General features: G+C 46.1%; 1 protein-coding gene across 1 annotated transcript in view; it reads left to right on the forward strand.

Annotated features, from left to right (window-relative positions):
- Positions 1 to 13,329, forward strand: part of Epn2 (epsin 2) — a 66,231-nt gene that overhangs the window by 32,180 nt on the left and 20,722 nt on the right. Inside the window, 4 exon segments of the mRNA XM_038328003.1 lie at positions 2,315 to 2,742; positions 2,744 to 2,804; positions 2,807 to 2,833; positions 2,836 to 3,087. Of these exon segments, the coding sequence (XP_038183931.1) occupies positions 2,602 to 2,742; positions 2,744 to 2,804; positions 2,807 to 2,833; positions 2,836 to 3,087 (481 nt within the window). The 5' untranslated portion in view covers positions 2,315 to 2,601.

The following is a 13,329-nucleotide window of genomic DNA, read 5'->3' on the forward strand; positions in this document are numbered from 1 at the left end:
TGAGCCTCAGGCCTGAAGTTCGTACTGCTCATGGTATGACTCTCCAGAACAGCTGGTGAGTTCAACTTTGCTGTGGGTTGGAATTTTACCCATTTGGTTTGGTTATAATTGGTTATTTCACATGCTTGAGAAACTTCTTTATTTGTTATTTAATGTTGTTTGAAATAGGGGCTCACTATTCAGCTCTGACTGTCCTGGGAGTCACTCTGTAGACCAGGCTGTAGCTCAGAAATCTGCCCGCCTCTGCCTCCCCAAATGCTGGTTTTAAAGTTGTAAGCTGCTGCCACCTAACTTAAAGATTTATTTTTATTTTTTATTGTTTTGTCCACGTGTGTGTGTGTGTGTGTATGGTGTATGTATATGTGTATGTACACACACACACGTCTGGTACCTACAAAGACTAGAAGAGGCTTTCAGGTTCCCTGGGTTATCATGTGGATCCTGGAAATTAAACCTGGGTCTCTAAGTATAGGCTAGGCATCTTTGCTGGGTCCCAAATCAAGTGACACACCTCAGAGTTCTGGACATTAAGTGTATCTGAACAGGACTACTGACTTTGACATAGTTGGTTAAGCTGAGAAATGCTCATTGAAAATCAGGTTTCTCTTTTCCTTTTGTGAGGACTATCCCTTCTCCTGCAGTTTTTCACATTGTGAGTGAAAAACCTAATTAAATCAAATGTACAGTCACTCTGATTTTATAGTCACAGAGATTTTATCTGTCTTCTGGTAAATTTTAGTGATTCATGAGAGTTGACCAGATGGTAGAGAGGCAGAACATGCTGGCTGTTAGAAGAAGCCTGTGCTGTGGCCTCAGGCAGAGACAGACTCCTCAGCATATTGAGTGAGCAGAGAAGGCACCTGAAGCTTTGAGTTTGTTTTCTTCTTACTCCATGTTGCTGTATGCTCTGTGTCTCCTTTTCGTTTGCCTATTTTTGACGTGCCCATTGCCTGTTTGAGTCTTGGAGAAGGAAGCTAGGAATGTCTGGTGTTTCTCTGACAGAAACACCACAGCAATCCAGGGAGAGGAAGGTCCATGCAGATGCCAGGTTCTGGGCTGCATGAGGATGTGTGGGAAGGTCCTAGTCTGTTGCAGTAGCCAGCCAACTGTAAGAGTCTATAGTGCATATTTTACATCTGTAATGGCAAGAACCATCTCTTAGACAACAGGCCACAGGGACTGAGCCACTGTAGCAGGGCTGGTTAGAGCTCTTGCTTCCCCTTCAGTTTCAGTTGTCCTGGGAATCTTCTGGGTTAGGTTTCTAAAAGCCTTAGCTGTCCTGGAACTAGCTCCTATAGACCAGACTAACCTCAAACTCAGAGATCCACCTGCCTTTGCCTCCTTGAATGCTGGGATTAAAGGGGGTTTGGGTTTTTTTTTTATTTTTATTTTTTAAATCTCACTAATGAGGAAAACTATCTCCTGCTTAGTTGTGACCTTGAAGACAGGAATACTGTTTCTAAAGTGGTATCATTCATTGTTTATTCCATGTTGGGCACAGTGCTAGATGCTGGGTAGTCACTGGGAACGGGATAGATTGTGGTCACTGTATTCTAGGACCAGTGCCTCATGCTGGAGTGTGGACCTTGCTCTAGCTCTTTCTCGTCTGGAGGAGGAAAGGGTGTGATTGGAGCCTGTGACTTTAGCTCTGGGTCTCTGCTTCTTCTTCTGAGATGAGGGGTTAGGCTTGACCCTGATCACATGCTTGGCTCCTGAAAGCTGGGGTAGGTGGGTAATGGGGGAGGTAGTGATGTTGTTAGCTTGCTCTAGAACAGCAGTCAGTACTTCACTAGTTCACACTTAGGATCACATGAGAAATGGTTCTTATGGAGAATTTTTCAGGGCAGTTAGGGGCTTGTGAACCAAAACCCAATGTTAAAGGCATGGACAGGCACTTTAGTCTTAAGATATCTTGAAATGAAACTTTCTTGCTCCCACATGTAAAAAAACTCTCAGGACTGGATGACAGTGCACCTCAGTGGTGAGGTGCATGTAGCCCAGAGTTCAGTATCCAGCACCAAGGGCATCTTCCTCGATACCCTGAGTTTTCTACATTTGGGCTTTTGGTTGGTAGTGAACATTAGTCTGCAAAGTAACCACTCCACTGAAAGCCTTAAGAGATGGAACAATGTCATCATGTTTGCTTAAGGTTTAAACTTGAGTTTAAGGTTTATTTAGCATGTGTCATTTAGTTTTGACAAGCAGAATGGATACATTGCATCCATGGAACTGAGGTGTGTTTTCTCACACAGCTTGTGTTGGGCTCTCATCACCAGTGTTTTATCAAAGCAATGTGTTTTCTTTTTCTTTCTAGGGCATGGCTTGCAGCTTCTGGGACCTGAGGATTTGGGAGGAGGAAATGACTGTTGAGCATCTTCCTGTCCCCTCTGCATCACCACACTGAAGCTCTTCCTGGAGTGTAGAGCTTGGGGAAGAAAAAGTTTCTCTTGAAGGGCTTTCCATTCCTGACAAAGATAAAAATGACAAACTTCATCTATCAGACGGCAGATGAAAAACATTGTGAACAATTACTCAGAGGGCCTGAAATCACAAAGTTCGGGAAGCCACCTCCAATGACCCGTGGGCCCATCTAGCTCTCTGATGACCGAGATTGCTGACCTGACCTACAATGTAGTGGCCTTTTCGGAGATTCATGAGCATGGTTTGGAAGCTTGCTTAACGACCATGGCAAGAACTGGCGGCACGTGTACAAGGCCCCTGACACTGCTGGACTACCTTATCAAAAACCGGTTCTGAGCGGGTAGCCCAGCAGTGCCGTGAGAACATCTTTGCCATTCAGACTCTGAGGACTTCCAGTACATTGACCGTGATGGCAAGATCAGGGTATCAATGTGCGAGAGAAATCAAAGCAGCTGGTTGCTCTCTCCTCAAAGATGAGGACGATTGAAGACTGAAGGGTCCAGGCTCTCAAAACCAAAGAGCGCATTTGGCTCAGGTGGCCACTTGGTGTGGGCAGCAACCAGATTACCTTCGGCCGTGGCTCAAGCCAGCCCCAACCTTTCTACTAGCTACTCGGGAGCAGGAGTATGGCAAGGCTGGGGGGCTCCCCGGCCTCCTACCATGGCTGTGAGTAACTTAAGTACTCCACCATTGCTCAAGCTCTGAGTGGTAGGTGCTGGGGTTGAGAAAGTAGTGGCTGTCACAAGTTCCATTCTGTCCTCAGTTCTCAGCTTCTGACACCCCAGGGTGACAGTTTCTTTGATCTAGATTGAGTCGTCACAAAGGGGCTTTTGGTCCCCCAGACTGCTCTGTGGGCCTTAGGCAAGGTTGTGCCCATGCTTCTTAGGTTCTCGGGAGAAAGTAGGCTCTATGGCCAGCCTCCCCAGGCTTTTTTTTTTTTTTTTTTTTTTTTTGGTCCAAGAATGTCTGTCAGCAAAGCAATTGTCCTGCGCTGCTGCCCTACCCGTAGGGAAACCAAATACCTGGTAGCCAGGAGGAAACAAGCTTGCGCTTCTGAATCTTAGACTCGGTGTCTTTCCACTGAGTTGCAGGTATCTGAAATGGCTTGGTGTTTACCATTATGGTTCGTTATTCGGAATGTTGAGGATGGATGTCTCTGTTTCACCTACAGAGGAACACTCCATAGCTCAGCATCAGCAAGACGTCCTCACATGTGGAAAAGAGCTCTGGAATTTGATTGGTTGCGTGGCTGGGTCTGCACTGCACAGGACTGATGTATGTTCTGGTTGTATGTGATGGATCACTTTGGATCTTTGTCCTACATTTTTAGAAGAGGTTTCAGGGAGGGAAATGGTGTTTGGTTTCTGATCCAGCTGGACTCCTGGGCTCTGCCAGGAAGTGATCCAAGGCACAATGTTCATCCTCTGTTCTTAGGGCTGGGCAGCCACTGAGGACCCTGAACTTGAGAGAAAGGTGGCTCAGGTAGTCCTTGTATGCATAAGCTTTATCTTCTGGCAGCAGAAACAGGTTTCCAAAACAATACCTTTGGGATTAGTATATAATGTCAGCATAACAGAACCTTTTTTTGTTTTTGTTTTCTGAGAGTGGGTTTCCCTATGTAGTCAGGCTGGCTGCAAACTTGCTGTCTTCCTTCTGAAACCTCCAGAGTGCTGGGTGACAGGTATGTGTTATGTGCATGACTTCTATGGCAGAACACTTTTCGTTCTTAATAGTTTTGCTACTTGCCAGCACTCCTGCTTTTGTATATTAGGTTTCAGTCTGATTTTGGACCACTGTTAGAATTTTGAGAAATGTATTATTTGAGAAATTTGTATATCAAAGTCAAGCTTCCTGCCTTTAGGAATTCTAAGTTATTAGAATTGGCAGGTTAGCATTTTCTTGTTGTATTTATGGTTATTGTATTTTTTTTTTGAGTTTGAGTTGCTTTCCCTAAGTAATGATGACTTATGAGATCACTTATACCCAAAGATAATCTTAAATCTCCTGAAATCTCCCTAAGTTAAGTTCTACCCCAAAGTAAATAAATAACTAAATTTAAAAAGATCAGCCTATTAGAGGAGAATTGTTTTATTTTCCTCAAGAACCTTCCTGTGGAGGATACAAAGTGGCTAGAACCACCATAGTTGATGAATAGGGTAGAATAAGGTATAGGAACAAGATGGGAGTGTGGGAGCCTGGTTGCTTCATCAGGTTCTTCTTATGCCCTGCCTGAGCTCTTTAGCCATAGACCCTGCCTGCCTTCTAAGGTTCTGATGCTCTAGCTCTGAATGCTCCTATTTTCTCGACCTTGCTCCTGAGCTGCAATCCAGGGATAGAAGGTGGCAACAGGCTCTTCATTACTTCCAAGCACAGGGGACTGACTGCATGGATAAGGCAGCACCCTGGGTGGCCTTGGCCTATGTCCCCTGTGTGCTGCTGCACAGCCTCTAATGGTGTGTCTCTTTTTGTGTATGTGTGTGTGTGTCCCTGCCCAACAGCACCAGAGGCCTCGCTGTGCCCCCCAGCACCGCACAGGGGCCATGCTGGGTCAGAGTGAGGAGCTGCAGCCACTAAGCCAGCGCCACCCCTGCCTGCCGCACCTGGGGCTAGCCTCCCGTCCAAATGGCGACTGGGCCCAGCCCTGCCTCACTTGTGACCGCGCAGCCCGAGGTGGGACAGCGGTTTGCTTTTCTTCCTAGAAATGCCATGCAGCTTGCTGAGGGTGGGACTTGTTATGCCAGTACAGCCAACTCTCTACCTGTCTCCTGCTGGACCTCCTGTCTAGCTTCTAGTGCCTGGACTCCTTTCTGCCTCTCTTTCCTGGAGCTTGTTGCCCTGTCCTCCCCTACTCACAGTCATATTCCACTTGCTTGAAGGGGAGCTGCTTAGTGGGTAGGCATGGGCAATAGCCCTATCTTTCCCCATATCCCTTGTTCTACAGAGGGTGATCTGCTGCCTGCCAGGCCACTGGTGGCAGTAGACCCAGGTGCTTGGCTTTTTGAGATAGAAATGTGTGCTTTCAGTTTCTGAAAGCTAGTAGCTGACCCTCGGTGACCACTGGAAGCTATCATTCCCCGTGTAGAAGTAGGCACCTTGTAGAGCATCCAGTGGGATTATTTTTGCTTTCCAATGGACTGTTATCATTGCTGAAATCCCCATTGCCGCAATAAACAGAGAGTTAGCTGTACTGTCAATTCTAGGTCACTGTGTTTGAAGAGACTGAATTCAATGGGTAACTAAAAATGGGGCTTCTCTTTTGCCTAATTAATAATGCATCCTGGTCAGAGCTACACTGTTGCAGGTTAAACTGAAACAGATTTTCACTGTTGCTCACAAGAAAATGCTCTCAGTCTAATCTCCCTTTGGTTATAAATGGGTTCCCCACTTGAGAAGAAAGCTTTCTCTTCTACTCTTGCCCAAGGGGCACCAACAGCAAGCCTTTGTGCAATGTCCCTGATAAGGTGGCTAGCCTCTATTCAGCCCTGGAGACAGTTCCTGTTCATTCATGCCTCATTAATATTACAGCTTGTTTAACTTGGGTATTTGTGTGATCACTATATTTAGTTCTGAAATATTTTCCATTGTTTCCTGTCTTCTAAGAGTTTGTATGGGTTGGTGGCTTTTTCTGACATTAGAATAAGTAAGGAGGACCAGCTTTGTACAGTAACTGATGCCAAGGTCAGAAACTTGTTTGGAGGGGGTTCCCAATGACATGGCAGTTGCATACTCATTTCTTTGCCATCACTCACTTAGGATCAGTTCTGGCAGGTCCTCCTAGAGCTCCATGGAGCTTCCTCTCCTTTTCCTCTGCCCTAGGCTGTGACTCAGGTGAGTGTTTGTGAGGGGTTGCACGTAGGGCCCTAGACCCTGCCCTGCACAGCTGTGCTGACCAGGGTAGGTAGCACGATGGTGCTTGAGGTTAGCTTTCTTTTACAAGCCTATTGTCTTTGATCCCCCCCCTTCTACTCACTTCACTACCATCAAATTTGTAGATAAGACCTTGGAAATCTCTCAAGTTCTGTTCTTTATCTCATCCATGACTTGTGTTCAGTGCTAACTTCTGTTTGATTTGCTTGACCTCAACCTCTTTATTTCCACCCACCCTTCATATTTATAAACTCTGGTTCTGGGTCCTATAAGTACTGTTCCTTGCAGGATCTTTTCTGGTCATCCCTGACCTTTTGACATCCTTGAGACGTCCTGGGAGAGTCTGGATGGAGCAAAATGAGTTGACCTGGAAGGATTGTAGGACAGGGCCTTCCTAACTCCAGATAGAAATTCATAATACTGTCACTGTGCTGACCTTGTTGTAGGTCACATACTTAGCTCAGTGGACTGGCATCTGTATGAAAAAAGGCTTTTAGCTTTTGCACAATGAGAAAGGGATCAGTGGTCGGGCCCCTAACCCAAGACACTTGGAAAGGGTTGGGCGAATTCTGCTGGCTGGAGGTAGGCAGATCCTTTTAGGAGCATTTCTTCTTTACTAGACCAGAGATGCTGGGACTGGTAGAGATGAGCCAAGAAGACTAATTGGAGACCTGAATCACACTGAGGTGGAAAGAAGACAAGGGCAGCTTTGAGGCCTCAGAACTCAGTATCTAGGAAGCAGGGAATAGGATTATGGGTTATAGCAGTCTAGGGATTGCTTGTCAGAGTGCAGTGCAAGAGCGGGTGGAGTACTGGATGGAGAGGCAGTTGGTTCTGTCTCAGCTAGTGCTTCTAGCTGTGCACTATTAGCATTCCTTGGTGCTCATATACATAAAAAGGCTCTTCCTCAACTAAGGCTGGGCCTCTGCCCGTCTCTGACGACCACCTTCATCTGCCCAGGTATGCAGTTGGTGCTTGAGACTGCTGTGATGTCAACAGAAGCCGAGTAGTCCAGAGGAGTGTCTCAGGCTCAGAAGGTTGGAATTTGCTCCAGATCATAGAGGTGACAGCCATCTTGGATTGGAGTACAGATGTGAAGAGCCCACTTGTTGGCCTACCTGAGGCCCTGATCACTGTGTATTGTGGGACTTGCGAAGCTACAGCTGTGAGGAGATTGAGCAGGTTGTTGGGGAGTGGTGAGAATCTCCATCAATGGGGTGGCCAAGGGGCATGGAAGAAAGAATGAATACTTTATTGAAGGCCAAGGCCCGGAGAAGGAAAATGGCTGTTGTCTGATCTGATAGTGTCAGCTTAAGGTTAGCCAGTGTTCCTCCTGCCTCCTGTCTCTCCTGCTTGTTCTGGTGCCCAGTCCACTGGTGTCATGGGTTACTCTGCTGGTTGCCTGAATCAGCCTCTGGAGCCAGAGCTGCTGCTGTATCCCAATAAAAGCCAGGAAGCAGTTCCTTGGTGCTTGGTTTCTTGAGGAGAGTTGAACTACCAGAGTTCCTGTTCTTTAAAAGGAAGGAAGGGAGGAAGGAGTGGAGGTTGCTGCCTCAGAGTACTTTGTAGTCCAGGAACCAAAGTGTTGATGGTGAGCTTTGTCCTGGCTGGGTGCTGTTACTTCTCATCTCAGAATGACAAGATACCCTTCCTATCAAGAAGAGGCCTTTAGCACCCCAATTGTGACTTCCTAGGGAAGTTCCAAGGAAATGTCAGGGATTCTTGAGCTTCAACCATCTGTGCAGACTGCCCTCCTATACCCTGGCAGACTTAACAGGTGATTATGTCCTTTTTATGTCTTTTCTGGGCTTGTTTCACAGAGGATTTGAGTTGGCTTACAAAACACATGCAGTGCCACAGGATTAGCTAGATTCTAGAAGTCAGTGGGGCAAGGGGAAAACAAGAGTGAGACACACACAGTTCTAGAGATGGATCCAAATTTCCCTTTGAATAGCCTAGCCACTGACACCAAATTTGGCAGTTTCTCTTTGGTTTCTGAACAAGGATCAAGGATCCAAAGGAGGTGAAAAGAAAGCCAGGTGCTCACCGTGTCTGTGAGGGTAGGAGGGCTTGGGAGCAGCTGCCCCAGACGCTGCACCCCCAGTTCTGCCAACCCTGGCTAACTGCACACTGTCTTTTCACTCTCTGGTGGCCTAGCAGGAATGCAAAGGGAGTCCACAGTCTTTTGAGGACAGTATGGTCATTGAGTTTTCCCCACAGCAGATTTTGGGTGTGGGTGTATGTAAGTCAGGTGGCTAAGGAGACTGGTCAGATCCATTCAGTCAGATACTTCATGAATGTAAGTAGACCTTAGTTGTTTTTTGGTTTTAATTGGGATATAAGGGGCAGGAAGATCAGGGGTTCGAGGCCATTTTTGGCCACATAGTTAGGTAGAGGTCATCTTGAGCTACATGAGACCCTGTCTCAAATAAAACCCAAACTCACAAAGGTTGAGTTATGAAGCAGTGTGACTTGTGTTGTTTTTCTCTTCTCTCTTCTCCCTGTTTTTTTTTTTTAAATGGCTTTTCCCAGCTTTTAAAATGGCTATGCGAAAACTTTGATTTTAACGTATTTTTCCCTTTTTGTTTCAGTAGTAAGTTATAAAGACTTATTCTACTTTTCAAAGCTCATCAAAAAACTTCCAAAATACTTCATCTTCATTCTTCAGGGATTATTCATGAACAGGGTAGGTCACTATGTTGTATCTTAAATCCCAGTGCTCTCTTGTGCTTCTTGTGGGCCTCAAAAGCCCATAGTGTTCTTCTTTTTCAGTGCTGCAGTGTCGCCTCTGGACAGACACAGTAGGGTCTTAGCAGCTTCTTCCTCTGAGTCTCAGGAAGGGCAGGGCTTGTGGTCCCTACAACCCACGTGTGTACAGTGAAAGAAGTAATTGGTGCATGGGCCAAGCTCCCAAGTGTTAGCTAACCTGAGCTGTCCACACCCACTTCCACAGTCATTCTCCATCTATTTTATAATCAACACGCACTCTCTTTCCGTCAAAGTCCCCCCATATTCTCTTACGCTCCCTTCTACCAAGTCCCCTCTTCTTCCTACCTCTATAGGTCCTACTTCTTGGAGGTGGGACATGACACATTGGGTGATTTTAGTTAGAGCTGTCTGAGTGAGCATGATCTTTTTAAAAAACGTGTGCTTTAAATATTTTATACATGTATGTGTATATCTGGAGTACATGTATATGCACCACATTCATGGCTGGCATCAGCATAGGTTAGAAGAGGTATCAGATCCCCTAGAAATGGAATTATAGTTGGTTGTGAGTTGTCACACGGGTGCTGGGAATCAACCCTGGGTCCTGGAAGAGCTGCCTGTGTTTTTAACTGCTGCACTATTTCTTTAGCCCCCAACCCCCTACCCCTTTATAAACAGGGTCTCATGTAGCTCAGACAGGCCTCAAACTGAGTGTGTAGCCAAGGATAATTGAACTTCTGATCCTCCTGCCTCTACTTTTCAAGTGGTAGAGTTACAGTCATGCGCCTAGTTTTTGTGGTGCAAGGGTTCAAACTGTGGGTTTACGTCACGCCAGGTAAGCTTCCTACCAAACCTAACCCATGTCCAGGAACTTTTAAATGGCCCCAATTGTCCCAAAGCCTGGCCCATAATTGACCACACCTCAAAACAGAAACCCTGTCAGTGGTGTGTGCGGATGCTGCCAGGCTGCAAAGCAGCTCTGGGCTGGATTTCATGTCTCACTTCACTTGGCTGTATATTTCAAGGCCATTTGGAGAGTTAGAGACAGCAGGTGGTCACTCTCCTCCTTTTGGGCTATCTTCTTCCCATGGCCTCACCTCTCCTGTAGTAACTAGTGAGTGTGATGTGGGCCCAGGTCAGTCATTCTGCTCAGTTTTCATTATACAAGTGGTGTGTGTCTTTTTCTGATAGTTTCAGAATGAAGACAAGAGTGTCTGCAGCCCTGCTGCTGGTAGCTATTGCTTTGTTGGTATACTCTTCCTGAATTTTTTCCCGAATATTTCAGTCTCTTCAAATCATTCTATATATGCAATTTCATGGCAGCTCACATTTCATATCTTAACAGAAGCAATTCTCTGGGTTCCCACACAAGCCTGTAAGTATTTTAACAGTTGTACACATCATAGTTTAGTCTGGTTATTCTTTTTTTTTTTTTTTTTTCTGGTTTTTCGATACAGGGTTTCTCTGTAGCTTTGGAGCCTGTCCTAGAACTAGCTGTTGTAGACCAAGCTGGCCTCGAACTCACAGAGATCCACCTGCCTCTGCTGGGATTAAAGGCGTGTGCCGCCACCACCCGGCTGTGCCTGGTTGTCTTTAGGATTGAATCCAGAATCACTTGAAGATTTGCTTGCAGTAGTTGTTTATCAGTTGACAGTCATGCTTGTGATACTTGTGTCAGTGAGAATGCCGGGAAAGCATTGTTTTAGTGTATCCACCAGGGAACAATGACAAGGAACAATCTTTCCCCTCAAAGGATTTTCAATATAAGGTTGGTATTCACAGATAAAAAAGCTGTAGACACAAGACTGACTTTGTCTGCCTAAGGATTCCTATTTTAAGCTGGTATGGTAGTATACACCTTTGATTCTAGTACTTGGGAGGCAGAAGCAGGCACAGGTGGATCTCTCTTAGTTCTGGGACAGCCAAGACTGCATAGAGAGGCCTGTCTCACAACAAAACAAGAAAAGATTCCTCCTATCTTAGTCACTGTTCCCACCAGGCTAATTCAGCCATTTTCAGTGACAGGGGGCTGTACCTGAGGGCATTTTGGGAGCTTCCAGGTTGTGAAACTCAATCATGACTGGCAGCAAACATGTCTTGAACAGAACTGAAGATCAGGGTCCACATCCACCAAGGACAGCCAGCTTGACCATGTGAATAGACCTGAATTCCATCACAGCATTGTGTACTATACGGATAATAGAGAATTATGGACTAACTGCTCATGAGCACATGCCTCGCTTAGAGCGTTTGCTCATCTGTTCTGTTTTTGTTGTGTTGAAACAGAACAGGCCATACTGACCTGTAACTGAAGTGTAGTCAAGGCTATCCTTCAGCTGCTCTTCCTGCCTGTCACCTTACCCTCCCCTTTCAACCCACCCCCAGTGCTGAGGTTATAGGCATGTGATACTATGCAGCACTTCATCTACTCATTTTTGTTTTTATTGAGCCGGGTCTCTAACAGCCCAGACTGGCGTCTAACTTAAAATGTAGCCATTGCAGGTCTTGGATTCCCAGGGCTTAGAGTACAGATATATCACCATAGCTGGCTTCATCTGGAGGTCATGTTGGGGCACCCTGGTCTGCTCAAGTTAGGAAGAATTCCATGGCTTCCTGTGGGGACCAATTTTCAGGGGCCAGAAAAGAACCTTTGAGTGTTCTGCTGTCTATCACTTTCCACTTTATCCTCTCGAGACAGGTGTCTCATTGAGTCTGAAACTATGCCGGCAGCCAGCAAGTCACTGATCCTATCTCCTTTGCCTCCCCACCTTCAGTGTTGGGTTTACCTGAGAGTACAGCTACACCATCTCTATATGTGAATAATGAGGACTTGAACTCAGATCCTCGTGTGTGCTCAGCAAGCATTCTTGAGTTCATTGAGCCCATGTCCTAATTCTCAGGGACAGACTTTGAGGGAAGTGTCTACTTTTCTTTGGGTCTCTATAAGTTGTGAGCCTTCAGATGCTCAGAGTAGGGCCAGGTTAGTTGGTCAGAAGGGTCCATTCAGGCCTGGCTCACAGGAACATCTGTGTTCCCTGTCATGCGCCTGGGCACAAAAGTCTCTTTGTGGGGTTGAGATGCCATCACGAGGCCAGAGTGTCTCTGCTAGAATCGTTTTTCTAAGTAAGCCAAGGCTTGCTGTGCACACTCGGCTGATTGTGCGGATGGATGGTGGCTGTGACTTCTGTCACCTGTGGAACTGCGAGCTGTGCATGCATTTATGAAACCACAGTATCCTTTAATACCCCCGTCTTGGCGTTCCACACTGATGTCGAAAGGCGTATCTGTAGTGCTGGCTTGGCATCATTCTCACTGCCTTGGTGGTGGTCACAGTAGATGTTCTGTTTGCATTTGGAGCCAGTCTGGCCTCAAAGTTGTCCAGCAGCCCTGAAAACCTGAGATGCCTCTTTGGTGCATACAGCAAGTCTGCCTGGAACCCCAACCATTTTTTCCTGACCTGGTGGATCTCCTGTGACTTGATGGTGCAGGATAAGTCTCATTTTCTGAGCATTCCATGCCAATGTGTCCTTCATGTTTATTCCTTCCGGATTCCCATTTGGTTGTAAACAGGATGTCAGTGCTGTCTCTGATCTCAGCAGGGTTTATGACCCCCGCCCCCACTTCACATTAGGCTCCTGTTCTGTTTGTACAAAGAAGCCACACCAAGTAGGCAGGAATCCCCCAGGTCTGCCCTGTAGAGAGCTCTCCTCTGTCTCACTGCCTTTGTTCCCTCCAGGCTGGGTTGGGCAGTATAGACCTGAGTGTTCTGATTGGTTGATATTAGTGAGGTTGGAAACAAATCAACCAAAAGTGTACTTTTAAAAAGTGTATTATTAAATCTAATCATGAAAATGGATTTGGAGTTGTTTCATTACCATACACTTGTATTTCTAAAGCGATCCTGTGAAAAGTATAATTGGGGTGATGTGTTAGGATGGGATTAGGAAGGACTTTGTCATTACAGCTTTTGTTTTGCCTACTCAAGACGTGAGCCAATTGTTTGCTTACAGCACCAGCAACACCACTACCACCACAGTAAATGATTCCAAATTAAGTCTTCTATCTGCTGTGGCCTGGACCTGGCTGACCAACTAGAAACCATCTTTGTCAGGAGTTATTTCTGACCTCTTAACGTCGGCCAAGAGGCAACTCCTAGGAACCAAGTTTAGACTAAAGCTGCAGAAGCAGTGTTGCGGTTAGCAGTCTCAGTAGTTACCTTTGCTAGAGTGTGTGAAAGAAGGGAACTTTTTTGAGACAGGGTTTCTCTGTAACAGCCTTAGCTGTCCTGGAACTCGCTTTGTAGACCATGCTGGCCTCAAACTCACAGAGATC

The sequence above is a fragment of the Arvicola amphibius genome, chromosome 4 (assembly GCF_903992535.2).
Source record: "Arvicola amphibius chromosome 4, mArvAmp1.2, whole genome shotgun sequence".
Taxonomy (NCBI): domain Eukaryota; kingdom Metazoa; phylum Chordata; class Mammalia; order Rodentia; family Cricetidae; genus Arvicola; species Arvicola amphibius.